General features: G+C 32.2%; 1 protein-coding gene across 5 annotated transcripts in view; it reads right to left on the bottom strand.

Annotated features, from left to right (window-relative positions):
* Positions 1–2,271: 2,271 nt before the first annotated feature.
* LOC117101044 (brefeldin A-inhibited guanine nucleotide-exchange protein 3-like) overlaps positions 2,272–16,061 on the bottom strand; it is a 52,186-nt gene continuing 38,396 nt past the window's right edge. For all 5 annotated transcript variants that reach the window (XM_033240942.1, XM_033241081.1, XM_033241018.1 and 2 more), the window contains 5 exons: positions 11,955–12,410; positions 8,728–9,016; positions 7,944–8,172; positions 6,873–7,000; positions 2,272–6,671 (listed from right to left, as the gene is read on the bottom strand). In XM_033240942.1, the coding sequence (XP_033096833.1) occupies positions 5,174–6,671; positions 6,873–7,000; positions 7,944–8,172; positions 8,728–9,016; positions 11,955–12,410 (2,600 nt within the window). In that variant the 3' untranslated portion in view covers positions 2,272–5,173. The remainder of the gene's footprint in view (positions 6,672–6,872; positions 7,001–7,943; positions 8,173–8,727; positions 9,017–11,954; positions 12,411–16,061) is intronic.

Raw genomic sequence — 16,061 nt, 5'->3', positions numbered from 1 at the left:
TATATATATATATATATATATATGGAACCGTATTGTTGGCCCAAACTTCTTCTAAATGCAACAAATCAGTTTCAATGTGATCCAAATAACTTTCGTTTCAAATTTGTTAAAAGTATTTCTGATCTTTTCTATTTATTAAATGTGAGTCTGAGGACCTTCTAGTACACTTATCTAACAATCAGGGCAATTACAATTACAATTACTCAGTTAATCCGTTAATACAGGGGCGGATTTTGAGCTCTCCCCCCTCCCCCTCCTTTTTTGGAATGTCAAAAAATAAAAAGAAAGAACGAAAAAGGAAACAATGATCGCCCAAAAGGCATTAGAGGTTATTTTTGGGCGTCTAGAACACAGATATTTCGTGGGGGCATGTCCCCGGACCCCCTATGATATTGTTATCTCGATCGGCCTCACTTTTGGTCCCTCTTCCGCCCCCTCCCACTTTTGGACATCTCTGGATCCGCCCCTGATTAATAAGTAAAGGAAATAAACAAAAATAACTGGAGAGAGGATATTGGAAGTAAGGCCGCCCTCGCCGTTTATTAATTATTTAAAGAAACAATTAATTTAGAAGATTATTTTTATTAAATAAATTAGATTTTGAAGGAGTATCATTGAAATTTAAACTCCGCTATAACACATTGCCCTTAAATGTCTCTAGATGGTCTTATGACAATAATGGCTTATGCCCTCTTTGTAATACGAATAACGAAGAAGACATGACACACTTTTTATTTACTCGTACCGCTCTCATTAACATACATTTAGATAAGTTAAATGAACTTGAATTTAAATTAAATAGTCATAATATTGATATTTGGGATCAATTTTCGAATTCTAATATTAATATTAAAATAAGTTACATCTTAGTCTCCGCTGCTATTTCTTTGACAAAAAAAAGTCGAGAAATGTTTCAATTAATTTTGTAACATTATGGAAAACGAACGTGGAGAAAACGACCCGAACTGAAACATTACAAAGCTTGTCGTAGATTAAGTTTCCGTATTGGTGATTAATTTGTATTCAATCAATTTTTTTACCCAACTTTATTGTAGAGTTGGTTGGTGCAGGTGGCTCTTCAAAACATGTGAGAGGGGATGCAATTGTTTTTTTTTTCTTCTCATGCTTTTTGAGGAGCTATCTGCCTCACCAGTAGCACTACTACATGTGGTTTTTTTTCCGTACTTAAGAATTACATGTTTTCTTTAATAATTTTGTCATTTTATTTACTATATAGTAGTTAAGAATTCTAATTTGTTTGTTTTGAGTGTCACGGATGTAAATGTGTATGTTCTAATAAATATTATTATTTAATTTCCATATGTAAAATAAAAGTTTAAAATTTAAGATGGATTAATCTTTACTGAGATTTTGTGCTTAAAATGAGTCCGAATAATATTTTTATGCCCTAGAATACAAGGATCATTTTTTAAAAATTCGTTCAAAATTTGATTTGGAAGTAAAATGCAATTTTATTAATAATAATCTTTTCAGGCACAATTATCATCATCGTTATCATCACCATCATCGTCATTATCAACCTCACCATCGTCGTCATCGCCATCATCATCATCGTTATCATATAATTATAATCGTTATCATCATCAACATTATCATTATCAAGATCATCATCCTCATCATCACCGAGATGTGGCTGCAGTGGAGTCTCTGAAAGTCTTGAAACGGGGGGGGGGGGGGGGGGGGGGGGGGGGGGGGGGGGGGGTGCTAATGAGGAGGGGGATCAATGATCGGTTAAGGGGCGCTAATTCGCAAAATAATGTGTTTTTATGTGAGGTTTAACTACTTGACTCAGATTTGTTGGGTAGCGACTGGGGGAAGGTAGGAAGCAAGTAATGTTTGAAGGGGCATGCGCCCCTAGATACGCTGCTGTGAGGCTGTCCACTATAGGGCATATTCCTAAATATTGCCATCAATGTAGCCTCTCTCTTGCTGTTTATATCCAGCATTTGTATGCGTTGATATTGTTTGCCATTTACGACGAGGGCTCCAATGTCCCAAACGAGCTGGAATATGAAACACGACGACAGACCCAAGTTATAAGACAGGGGGTCCACACCCAACTTAGTCCCACCATGGTTAGAGCAAATTTTAAGACTAAACACCCTGGAAATAGTACTTCAGAATCAATTTTTCAAAGGTGTTTTCAGAGATGGGCTTCCTCGACGGGGGTCCAGAGATCTCCGATGGTGGGTGTTGAGATTACTTAGGCCTAGAACCTACTAGCTCCAATAAAGAAAGTACTACCGATAAATTTTTATTTAATGTTTCTTTATTCAATATATCCCTGCCAAACCCATTAATAAATAATACATAACAAAATCATGCTTATCGGAAAATTACAATAATCTTTATGGTTTACAATTTGAATCCTCTAAATAATATTTTTTTTTTAAACAAAAAAAAACAAAAAAAAACAATGCATGGAATAAATTCGTCTAGTTTCCTTCGATGTATATACTTTTTTTTGTTAAGCACACATATAATGGCATTGATTGGCACATGGTCAAATCTCTGTCCACCCTATGAAATTTTCTTTGACAAAAACCTATTGTATGCCCATATATAGTTATGATGTGTCTATATATTGGCATGGCGATGTCATCATTACCATATTTAGTCATCATGACCCTGATATTTAGGCATGCCACGTTTCTGTCAATTAAAATAAGGATAGGGGCAGCCGCAGTAACATCTGAAACATTGCAGGTATGCAATATTATTTATTTCTAATTGAAACAAAGAATATCTTTTTAAAAAAAAGAGAGAGAGAGAGAAAGAAACATTGCCATCTGTGAAAACTTCATTTATAAAATCTGAGTGCTACAATAATGTAAATTTGACTAAATAATGGTTTTTGAACATTTCATTATGATCTGCATTTTCACACTGTATGTATATAACATAATATAAACAAAACTTATTGATGGGTCTGAACTAATAAAACGCCATCCCAAATAAAGCACACATTTAGCTTAGCCACTGTTAAATCTTAATATTTAAAAAAAAAGCAAGTAAAAAAAATCACATTGGAATGTTATAAATGTTATAATGAAATCTCCACTTACCAAAAAATATTAATCAAAACCATATAACAAAAAAGAAACCCACTTGTTTGTACCGCTTTTTAGTTGAATCAAGAACATAGATCATTTAATGACAAAATATCATCCTGTTCATAATATTATATATGAACAAAAATGCAAGCTAATAAACGAGGATAAAAGTGTTATACATACATACATACATGTAATTTCCATTCTTACATTTTCACTTAGTTCAACTTTCAGGTAAAATGGGCTTGTTACTCATTTATATAAATTGCTAACAAATATTTTAACATTTGAATTTGTTTAATTCCAGCAACCAATCAAAAAAATGTAGGGAGGGGGCAACAAAAACTGCTGTTTTACACATATTATATTTATTCTCAAATAATTGATTTGCTTTAAATTAAATGATAAATGATAAATAAAGGAAATACAGGTAACACATGTACAAGAATTTATAAACAATAATTTGAGTAGGTGCAACTTTAAAGTATTGCAAATTTTAAAGTTGCTTACATTTTAAACAGCTCCATACAATTCAAAAAAATTAAACCAAAAAATATTGTATTCCATTGGTAAGTGTACAATATCTATGAAAACAAATAATCATGTTTAATTTTAAATATTCTTCAGAAACGGTTTAACATTATTTATATCAATTAACTAAAAATGTATAAACATACTGGGCTTGTGTGATTCACAACCAATCAGTAATTTAGACTAAGGATTTTAATATTTTCAATATATATAAAAAGATTAAATTTAGTTTGTTAAATTACATTATCCAATGCTTACGTTGTATTGCACCTGTTTGTCTCTTCAATGCTGAATATCGACATAAACAAAATTAATATAAGAGCACTGGTATACTGAAAGCAGGAATGTTAAAGCAAACATAAATATAAAGATATACCGTTTACATTTAAGATAATAAAAATTAGAAATAGAAAATATTTTTGTCGCCAATTAACTTGGTTGGCACCAACTATTCTTATTGTAGATGAGGAAACTTAAATTAGCTGAAAAACAGAAACAACTGAATTGTCCGTTCCACCAAGCCTAGCTCCTTGGATACTGATGCAAAAGTCCCACTAAACAACAGCGTAAATGATGCGAAAAACATGCAAGTTTGTGGGACATGTATTTCTGATTGGTCAGTTGTTTAGGTTTCAATACCAGCCAGAAAAAATATTATTTTCAATATATATCTCAAAAATACAATTTTTAATGGTATTAAATATACTTGACAGTTGTTTTTGTTTTTAGATTGTAACACAGACACAGTATATTTTTATCAGCAAATTGAAATGAAGTATTAACTTCCAACAAAATAACACACATATAATTTATATAATTACCTTCATGGCAAATTTGCTAAGCATACAGCATTATTCAAATAACTGCAATTCAAATCATTTTTTTAAATATTATTTACAACTCAGCACAATCTCATGTTTTTTTTCTTTAATACAATAAGTATTCAATTTTATAATAATTTTGTTTTCTTCTGTAATTTAATGCACATTTTTTTTTTTCTCAAGGCAACTCATGCAGCTGGTTGCAGCTTGCTTATAACAACATATATATTAAAGTAACACCAATTTAAATAAAAAATATACTTTGCAAGGGTAATGCAATTAATGTATGTGTATGCAAGGAAGTAATCATTAAATTTCATTTAATTATAAATACAATATAGTAATTAGTATATAATAGCTTGAAATTTCCACTATATTGATGGAAATAATATAAATTCTGTAAAATATCAACCTAATAAAAAATAAAAACTGGAAGCAATGTGAAGTCGTACTCAAATACAGGTCTTCCTCGAATTAAAGTCAATTTTTGGGACCGGGGTTCAGCTTTGGTCTCTAATTAGAATAATAAAGATAAAAGACAACTGTTAATTTGGGACCAAAGAGGTGGTTTTTATTTGGAGGGGTCTACAATTAGAGGGAGACCGGTATGTCAGATAAAAATTATTATTAAATAAACTTTAGAATCGCATAGATAAACACAGCGATAAATCGTAAATGACTTCTCAAAGGAAATATGTTGTATTTGTAATTGTTAAAATCGAGGTAACAATGCTGTACATTCATGGTTTAAACAACACAATAAAGGTGTGCAATTCGTTCCATGAATTCCATGACAGCCTGGCGTACAGTGTCGTTTTTCACGTGACAAACTAACTGGTTGATGGACGGGAAGACGATTGGCAAGATACTCTGAAACTGAGTGTCCGGAAGAAGCTGTAATAGTTGCATCATCGATAGAATCATGTCTGACCACGACTTCAACAAGGCATCGTGATCGCGCATTATTGATGACTTCTGTTCTTGCTTGATTTTCTCTTGTTTGCGTCTATCATCCGAGGTCATGCCCTCGATCTTTGGTTTCGATTGGTGAGTGTATTTCCATTCCTTGTAGGTTGGCTTTTTGACAAACACTGATCGCGAATGCTGAGTCTTTCTCTTTTTATATTCCTGCATAAGACTCTTGATTGTCTTCGTTGTAGCAACGGTATAGATCTTGCCAGACTCCTTCGGTGACGCTGGCTCGTCATTATTCTCTGCGTGAGCTTCATGCGACAATTCTTGCTCGTCACCATGTTTTATCTTTGGCGTCCACTGCGACATTGCAAAGTTTCTCTTTGGTTCATCATCGTAAGAATGGAAAAATGGATCACTCACTGAAGATGGTTCTGGAGATTTAGGTGCCACCAGAAAAAAGAGTGGCACCTCCTCTTCCTTGTTAGTGACTTCTGTATCTTTATCAGTATTGAATTGTAAGTATGATGCTATGATATCATTACATATACCATATAACCTCTTCACAACCCAATCATAGTCTGTCTTATCTTCACTTGGGAAGAAGCTTAAGTCACAGTTCATGTGCAAACTCTCCATGCTACTTTTAATGCTGGGACATGGATGCTGAGATGATTGTTCACTAGAGTTGGAAGCTGTGCTCCTGCTACGAGCTCTTAAAACAGGTTTCACCTCATCAGGCTCGTTTTTGACCTCAGGAACCTCTTCCGACGACTTTTCAGTGCCATCATTTTGCGGGATTACATCAGTACTTTCTATCTCCTGATAAGGAACATCACTGACATGTTTCAATCGATGAGACATGTCTTTAATAATAGCTTTCACTAGATCAGAGTTGAGGTTGGCTTTGTTGGCATGATGACAGAGCTCAAGAAGAGTGTGGCTGTAGAAGGTGAAACTCATACCAGCTTGGTAGTACATATTAACAGCAACATCAAGTTTGGCAACCTTCTGCAAAAGGAACTTCATCCCAGGACGATTGTTAAACTCGCATGCTGTTTGGTACGAATCAACAAAGCATTCCAGTAAGAGGGACAAGTTCTTGGGGGACAGGTATGGCAGGAGTCCGGGCAGGAAGCTCTCACCATTACTCGCACTGCCTGATCCATTGACAGAGTCGTGCAAGCCCAGAGTAGATGACATGCTTCCTTTGGCAATCACTTGTTGCTCATTTGAGGTCTGACTTTGGGCTCCGTAGAGAAGGATGGTACCGAGAGTTTGGATTAGCAGCTGATGTGCAAGGAGGCCTAGGACAATATTCCGATAATGAACCCTAAAAAAAATAAAAGAAACATATATTTACAGATATTATAACATGTCTTTGCACTTGCTTTGTCTATTATTTGTGTATTTAGATGTCTTACATAGCAAAACAAGGAGAAACTATCACATAAATGTATATTACATAAAATATTATTGCTAAATTCAAAGAACCCTCACACATAATAAATAATTTCTAGCTTAGTATAGATACCTTGTATGGATGAGGTCCAGCTTCATTGTGGTGTCTACATCGGGAGGATACAAGATGAAAATGAATGATCGACTTGCTTCTTCATTCACATCAAAGTTTGGAATTCGCTGACACTCAAGTAGAAATACCTGTCAAAGGTCAACAATGTTAATTAAATGAAAAAAAAATGTATGTAATATATTATTAGCAAATGGTTGTAATAGATAATATTAATATAAAAAAATATGTAATTTCAAACTAAATTTATGTAATAAAATATTGCACAAGTTTAGACTTATATTATACTTTATCATTATATAATGTTATATATATATATATATATTATATAATATATCTTATATATAGCTGTATTTATAAAATATGTGTATATTCATTATATATTTACAAACGTAGTTTAACTTATTTGAAATTTAACATAAATATCACTAAATTTATGTAAATGTACTAACTTTACATATGTAATAAAAAATACCTAAAGTGTATGTACTGTTGTATATATTGTCAAGTTCATGTGATACATAATAAAAATAATTTCTTTAAAATTACATACAAGGAAAAGCTAAGTATATGCAATATATAAATTATAACATAAATTTTGGTAACTTAAACATCTAATATACATGCTAATTATTAAATTTAAGTTCACATATTACTAATATTTTAACTCCATATTATATATTATTAGACTTGTCAAATGTAAAGAGAATTTGATTATCCAAATGTATATTACATTAATAGCAATATTTCTCAAGAGAATAATAGTTCAAACACAGCTACACTGGCATTTAAACATTTCTGTGAGCCCACTATTCACAATTTTTTAGATAATCACAAATATATATAAATATATATAGGATATGTAAATTTATATGTTCCATTTTTCTAGTAATATTCTAGTAAGTGTCCACGGTACAGTATATACAGAAATGTTTCCACATTTAATACACATATAAAATTTAATAAATATATGAACTATTATGTTTATTACATGTGCATATACTACCTGTATATGGTTACTGTACATACAGGTAACATTTTCATACTTAATAAACATATAAAATAAATATATACCTGTTGAGCTAAATGCTGTAGTCTGAAATAATCCATGGGCTTGATGTCTCGCCTAGCTGCCACCTTCACCTGCCCCACATCTCCCATGAAATCGTCCGAGCCCGGATGGAAGCACGCCATCAACCGCTTCAAACTGTGAAGACTCGTTTCTACCGCTTGTTGCATTCCTTTACAGGCAAACGTCCACATTTCGTGGGTCAAGATAGGGCCGGCACTTAATAACATGTGCCTTAAAGAAAGAAATTATTATTTGGAATTCATTTGCAATTTAATAGTATAATACAACAGGGTTCAAATTTTATTTATTCAGCTACTTTTTTTTATAAAACATTATTTATGGTATATTTCATTTAAATTATACCAAGAAATAATAAATAAACTGCAAACAACCCACATTCATTTTTTGATATTGAGCCCTTAACTATTAGATCCAACCCCTTATCAGGCTTTTAATGCTGGGGGTAAGGTCATGTAACTTAGGTACCCAAAGGAAGAGAGTTCCTCCTTGGTTTAAGCGTATAGTTATTTCAATGTTTATTTTTTATTCAGTACAATAACACGTCACATAAGGCAAAACATCACTCCATATTGTTATTATTTTATACTTTGTTCTTATTTACTCAAAATTTTTGATGAACACTGAATTTGCCTGTTACTATTATATTTGTGTTCGAAACTTAACAACCTGTTTTCATCATTGCATTCAAATTTAGTCATTCTATAGGCGATAGGGTATGACTGAGGTAGGATATTTTTAATGGAGAGTGACAGATAACATTCATACCTGATACATGAACAGCCAAGTCTGGAGACAGCCTCTGTGGTCTGTCCGATACACTCCACCAGCAGGTCAAGAAGTTGCTTAATCATTAAGTACACGCCGTCCAAACTGCTGTTGTTCTTCACAAAATGCGAAATCAGATCAACGATCAGGTCGGTTGTCAAGCCGCAGGCATGCTTGAAGTTGGCAATGCTGGTGTCCCAAAATGATGGCGCTTGTCGTCCACGTCTCACCCAGGATTGCAGCATTGGCAATAATAAATGGGACACCGAGTACACAGCAAATTGTGGGCCTAGAAAAAAAACAAAAAGCAATGACCATAACTCATCTTATTTAGTTCATAATGTGTTAAATATTTATTCTGGCATAAAAAAATGAAAAAGGTCTATTCATTTTTTATTACTGTCCTGTAAAGAAAAGATCTGTCCATGTCAAAAAGTCAGACATCGCCATCAATGAGATGTGAATCAAACACTTTCTAGCCTAATCATTCCTAAATACAATTACATTATTTTTTTTCAGTAAAGTGTATTTTAATACAGAGTTTTGTGTTGTATGATAAGATAAGATAAGATAAACTTTATTGTCACATTTACAATACAGTAATATGAAATTTGGTTACAAAATATACTAACATAAATAGTAAACAAGAATTAAATATTAAATTACTGTACATAGAACTATAAACTTTATACAATATGCACAGGTGAGGGGAAAGCCTTTAATTGATTTTTGAGTTGTATAAGTGGGCAGAATTATAAACAATGGACTTCATGCATCTGCTTTTTTTTTGTTTTTCATTTCATGTAGTAGATCGAATAACACTGAACTGATTGTTAAGAGTATGGGAGTGGTCTAGCAAAATCTTGCTTAAGTGGCTAATTGACTCTCTCAAAAATATCGAAAACTTTTATTAATGGTGCATCACATTTTCCTGATATAGATTGCAGACGTATTATGTTGATTATAATTATATGCTATTTATAGGATTTTTATAATGCTGTTGGGCCTAAGGGAGAATAATGTTTATTTCAAAACATAGATTTGGTTAAAAAATTATACCAAAAAACAACTTATGTATTTATGCTAAACTACAATTTTTTTAATACTAAGCAAGATAGTTAATATATATCTGAACATTAGAAGTACTGTAAATCTACTTATGTATTTATGCTAAACTACAATTTTTTTAATACTAAGCAAGATAGTTAATATATATCTGAACATTAGAAGTACTGTAAATCTACTTACATATTTATGCTAAACTACAATTTTTTTAATACTAGGCAAGATAGTTAATATATATCTGAACATTAGAAGTACTGTAAATCTACGTATTTATGCTAAACTACAATTTTTTTTAATACTAAGCAAGATAGTTAATATATATCTGAACATTAGAAGTACTGTAAATCTACTTATGTATTTATGCTAAACTACAATTTTTTTAATACTAGGCAAGATAGTTAATATATATCTGAACATTAGAAGTACTGTAAATTTCTCTCCACACGATCAAATTTTAAGTGAGAAACAAATGTGATGATATTTGGGTGTAATACACCATCATCATGCCCATATATAGGCATATCATAAAATTTCACAAATTAGAATTCAGATGCGAATTCCTCCTTTTCAGCTACATCATATGGAATGTTCAAAATTACAATGTCTGAGAAAACTGCTCCTCCTTCTTGATGGAAGACAAAATACAGTAAACGGATTGGATAAGGTCTTTTTTTAATAGTTTAATTTAATGTAACTTCTTCAAAATTCTAATGTTCTTTTGGAATTATCTTGTAATATTCTGTTACCATATTTGTTTTCTCAATCACTGACCTCAATTTTTGTGACATTTTTTTGTTAAATAATAATCAATACAGTAAAACCTTGTTTTTTCGTACTTCAGTTTTATGCACGCCTTGTATGGACGATGACATCATCAAAAACTTCAAAATACTTAAAACAAACAGTTGTAGCATCGTTCGTTCCATACTATACTGTAAGTTTATTGGGTCTTACATAGGTATTAGCTCAAAGATCACCACAAATTCAACCCAACCTTGATTTTACGAATCCTAAGATTTACGTACGCCCACTAGTGTTGTACCATATGTAAAATCGAGGTTCTACTGTACCTTAAATTACTTTTGTTTTGACCAATATATAAACATTGTGTTTGATTTCATTATATTTGACTTAAATTGCAATATTTACTAACTGGTAAAAAAAAAATCATCTCATGAAGTGACAGCATTTGTTTTAACACTCTACAGAATCACAATCTCATAATATGCTATATATATTATATTACTTTTCATGAGGTACTTGTCATGTTTTTCTCAAAGTCAGAAGTACATAAATGTCATCCTTGTTACAAATAAATGGTCTCAAATGCAGTCATCTGGAAAACATATTTGCATTCTTGTAGTATTTTGGGAAGAAATGTAAACTTACGACACTAATAAAATCAACAGAGACTCGTGTTACATGAAAGCGACGATAAATATTGCAAATACTAAAAAAAAAACATCGTAAACAGCTTAACAGTTGAGATCCCTAGGCTTAGCTCTAATATATTCAATGACACAGTATGGATACCTGACAACAGCCAGGTTTCACTTCATGAACTCCTAATAAATCATTTAGTATTTAAACTTTGTGGTAAAGTGTCATAAAAAAAGTAATTTTGATCAATTACGATGGTACAGAGATAAACAACTTGTAACAAAAAAGATTTGTACATCACACAAAAATAGTAAGCGCTGCAATAGCACAGTCAGTAAAACTGGAGGTAACTACTGAGTGTGCGCTGAACCGTGGAGATATCTTGGTCCCCGGTTAAATTCTCATTGCTGCTCTCCTTGTAATTCAGCTGGAGGGCTGAAATGCAAGTTACGATAGCGCACCATCTTTCGGATTAGATATTTAATGGCCCATGTGCATGTTAAAGGGTACACTCTTCGGAAAAGAGTAGAAGATTGTCTCTAGATGTACTACCGAATCACCAACAGAAAGACCACATTGGAAATAAGTCTTCTTCAGACTTTCGTGGGTTATCCTTGATGTTTGCACCGAATAAATCCAAGTCCAATCCAATACAATGAAATATAACTGGTATACTTGTGAGAAGTTGGAAAGTCAAATTTTCCTTAAAGTATTGTTTTCTACACAATGAACTGATAATAATAAATAATAATGAAATTTATAATAAGCCATTAATCATTTACCTGGTGTTTGATTGACAGACCTGATGATCTCAAAGAGAAGTTCAAGAGTCTGGGGCTGATAATGTCTTGGACACGTCGTAACAGAACCGGTCAAACCTTCCAACAGAAGAAACCACACACGAATAATGCCGCTATCATCATCGATGCTCTCGACACAGACTGGTTTCAGAAGATCAAGCTCTTCTGGTGAGTACATAACCTTGGAATCAATAACCACAAAGGTCTCGCTGGAACCAAGTTCCTGGATCGGAGATTCCGACGGCGGGCTCAACCCCTTCGTGCTCATCTTGATTGACTGTGATCCACGGAAGGATGGTGATGTTGGCATGTTGTAGATTGAACTAAGTATCTTATGGCACCTGTGGAGGTAGTCCAGAGAAGGTAGGCAGAGGTCGACAGCCTGGAGAGTAGTGCCAACGCTGTAACTGGATGTATTACTGTTTACCTCTGGTTCAACTGTCAAAGATAAAAATGTATACATTTTGTAAATATAGGTCTCCCTCCAATGAAAGACCCCTCCAATTAAGGACCACTTCCAATTAAAGATCACTATTCTGGGGTCCCAAATTTAAAAAATTCTTTTATCTTATCTTCTATTCTAATGAGAGACCAAATCTGCTAAAGATTATGGAAACCCCAGTCCCAAAAGTGGTCTTTAATTGGAGGGAGACCTGTATGCAGAATCTATTATTTCAGATTTCTCCTTTGTATTTTATGTACAGCTTCATCTTAATATGTTTTTTATCAAATCAAATTTTTACTTCCCATTATAGATAGACCCACTCGCATAACTAAAACCTCTGCCTCTTTAATTGATCATATATATATTGTAACTCTCCTGATCATATTTTCTTTTTTTTTCCTTTTTTTTTTTGTGGTGACAGCTGACATATATATTTTTTGTTTTTTTTTATTCATCTCATTTATTTATTTCATAATGGTCAAAGTTACATTTACAATGAAAAAAACAGATGCATACAATTATTAACTTTGTAAACAAAAACAATAGTTGAGTAATCAAATAGACCATTAAATGGGATCAAAACTAGAAGACAAACATGTCTCATAATTACCCTAACATATAATAATAATAATAATAATAATAATAATAATAATAATAATAATAATAATAATAACAATAATAACAATAATAATATTAATAATAATAATAATAATAATATGTACCAGTAGATAGATAAAAATCATACTAATGTGTAAATACAACTGATGAGGATAAAAATATTAATGACAATTATGATGAATATTTTGAGGATGATGATGATGATAAAAAGAAAATAACAAATATGACTACAGTATTACAGTGATGTCAATGATGATGATGATGATGATGACAATTTTGATACAGGAAAATTATGATAATGACAACAATGATGTTGATGATGACTAGGGTTGGTAATGATGGAAACAATGATGATAATGATAAAGATATAAATCAATCAAAAATTTATGTTACAAATCTAAATTTCCACATTGGTTGTTTGAAACAATATTTCATCCAACTTTACCAACACATACATTATTGTGCCATCACATTGTTATATATCCAACTATGTCCGGTGAATATCATTCCATATTGCATAAAATATTTGTTGGGTGTTCAATAACTTGTTTCCGTACTTTGTGAATGCCATGTGCAGTGACTATAAACTGATTGACTGATGAATTCACAATTTTCCAACTCATGGAAGAAATTTTGATGGATTTTCATTCTCAGCAGATCAGAGAAAAAAAAAGTAAAATTTGCACATGGATTATACAAAGATACGAACACTGACCAAGAAGTTACACAAAAGTGTTTGTGAGCGTTGGTGCATTAGCGTGATGGATGCTAATGCACGTCCATCTGCTTGCTTCTGTAATGCGTGGGTTATAGTTTCATGTTAAATAATTCTTCGGAAACATTTGAACATAGGCTTGATCCATTCTGGCCTAGGGTTGATGTGTCATATCCTTGGGATTTAGTTTGTGGTCTACAAAGGTGGTGAAACAAGGAGTTCTAGTTATTCTAATTGATCGATTTGCCAGTCAGTTGTTTGATTGATCCACCAAGTGATTAACCAATTGATTGATTTTTTTATTGTTCAATCGATTGATTGATTGATTAACAGATTGGTTGAGTGATCTACTGACTGATTGACTAATTGACTGATTATATGATTGATCAATTTATTGATTGATAGATTGATTAATTAATTGATTGATTGGTCAGACTTGGTTGATTGATTGATTTATTGATTGATTGACAGATTGGTTGAGTGATCTACTGACTGATTGACTAATTGAATTATTTGATTGATCAACTGATTGATTGATTGATTGAACCACTGACTGATTGACCAATTGACTGATTATTTGACTGGTCAGTCAGTTTGTTGAGTGATCAATTTATTATTTGATTGATCAATTGATTGATTAATTGATTAATTGGTCAGTCAGTTGGTTGGTTGGTTGATTGATTGATCAACTGACTGATTGACTAATTATTTTATTGATCAATTGATTAATTGGTTTTAAAATGTGATTAGTGAATTGACAATGTCATTACCATATGTACTTTATGCTGTTTCCCAAATGCATTGTGTAGGATTAGAAGTTAATTATTAATAATAATAATAATGGTCAACTTTACAGAGCACATATTGTAGAGATCTCTACGCAATTATTATTAGCTTCTTTCTGTTGTGTTTGGATTTAGTGTGTGAGCATGAAGTAAATTATAATTTTCCATTCACCTGTGACTAAGGCGTGATTAGTATCATAAATGCATAAAACGTTGCGCAATATCATGCAATCAACAAAATTTCTCCAGATGGAGCAATTTTTGCAAAAAAAGCACATTTGACTTTCTTCAAATGTTCACAACTATTGAACTTATCCAAGAAGTTTTGGGTCTTCCTTATTGTGAGATCATTATCAGTAACCTATAGTTAAATTAGTTATACCATTATTGTTAGAGGACACAAATGATATTTTAATGTGTTTTTTGCATTAGGAAAAAACACATCGAAATAGCATCGCAGTATCCACTGCTACTTGGGGATCAGGTTTAACACTAGTCACTAAGCGCAAGCTCAGTGGTCTAACCTGACCAGGTTAGTTATCTGCAGGTTGTGGGTTTGATTCCTAACCAATTTTCATCGCAAGTATTTGGGATCGTACTGAGCATTCAGTACGATAACACGTCAGGTAGGCAAAACATCACTCCTATGACACAAATGATAAGCACATTTAAGGTTATTTTATGATGATAAGTGTTTAAGTATTTTAAATTAAAAACTACCACCAATGGTTTAAATAAATAATCATGGTAAATTGTAGAAGTGAGAAAACTTAACTGAATAATGAGAAAATTAACCCCCCACCCCACCTTTTATATTCTCGTATATTATTAACATGGCTTGATTCTAGCAAAAACAACCAAATGGTAAGCAGTGTATCTTGGATTTGTACCTCAATGAGAACAATTAATTTTTCTCAAAAAGTTTGATAGAGTCTGTCAAACTTAGTTGAAGCTTAGAAAATGTTGCATTGAAACATAATTACAGTATATTAAAATTATTGATTTTCTCTACACACATTTTTTTGCAATTTTGTCTGGGATTGGTGGAAACATGTCATATAAATTTACATTTCCAACACTAGCAATACAACAGTTTAAGAATAAATCCAAATATAGGTTGTTGAACTGATTATTGAGAATATGCCAGTGACCACGGAATGATTCATGTTTATCATGTGCTGGCAAATCCCAGCTTAAGCATTGGATAAAAATGGAAAGCAAGAAGCAATATAAGCTATATATCATCCCTAATACTTCCAAGACTTCAAACAAAAAAAACAAAAAACAAACTGTGTAAATAATACATGGTGCTGCAAACATACTAAAATACGATTCACGCCATTGATTGTTTTTCTCAGAAAAATTAGATCGTTTGGTGTTGACAGCAACATTTTGTTTTTTGTTGTTTAGGAGTGTAATTGTAAGTGTACTAATGAATGATTTCATTGTTTGGTTTGAGAACTTGTCGGTATGTAACAAAACAAGATGTTAAAAGTAATGAAACAAGCACACAAGGTAATTAAAAT

Source organism: Anneissia japonica, unplaced genomic scaffold, assembly GCF_011630105.1.
Source record: "Anneissia japonica isolate Jap-2015-1 unplaced genomic scaffold, ASM1163010v1 scaffold483_len1788099_cov177, whole genome shotgun sequence".
Taxonomy (NCBI): Eukaryota; Metazoa; Echinodermata; class Crinoidea; order Comatulida; family Comatulidae; genus Anneissia; species Anneissia japonica.
This window is presented reverse-complemented; position numbering and strand designations above follow the sequence as displayed.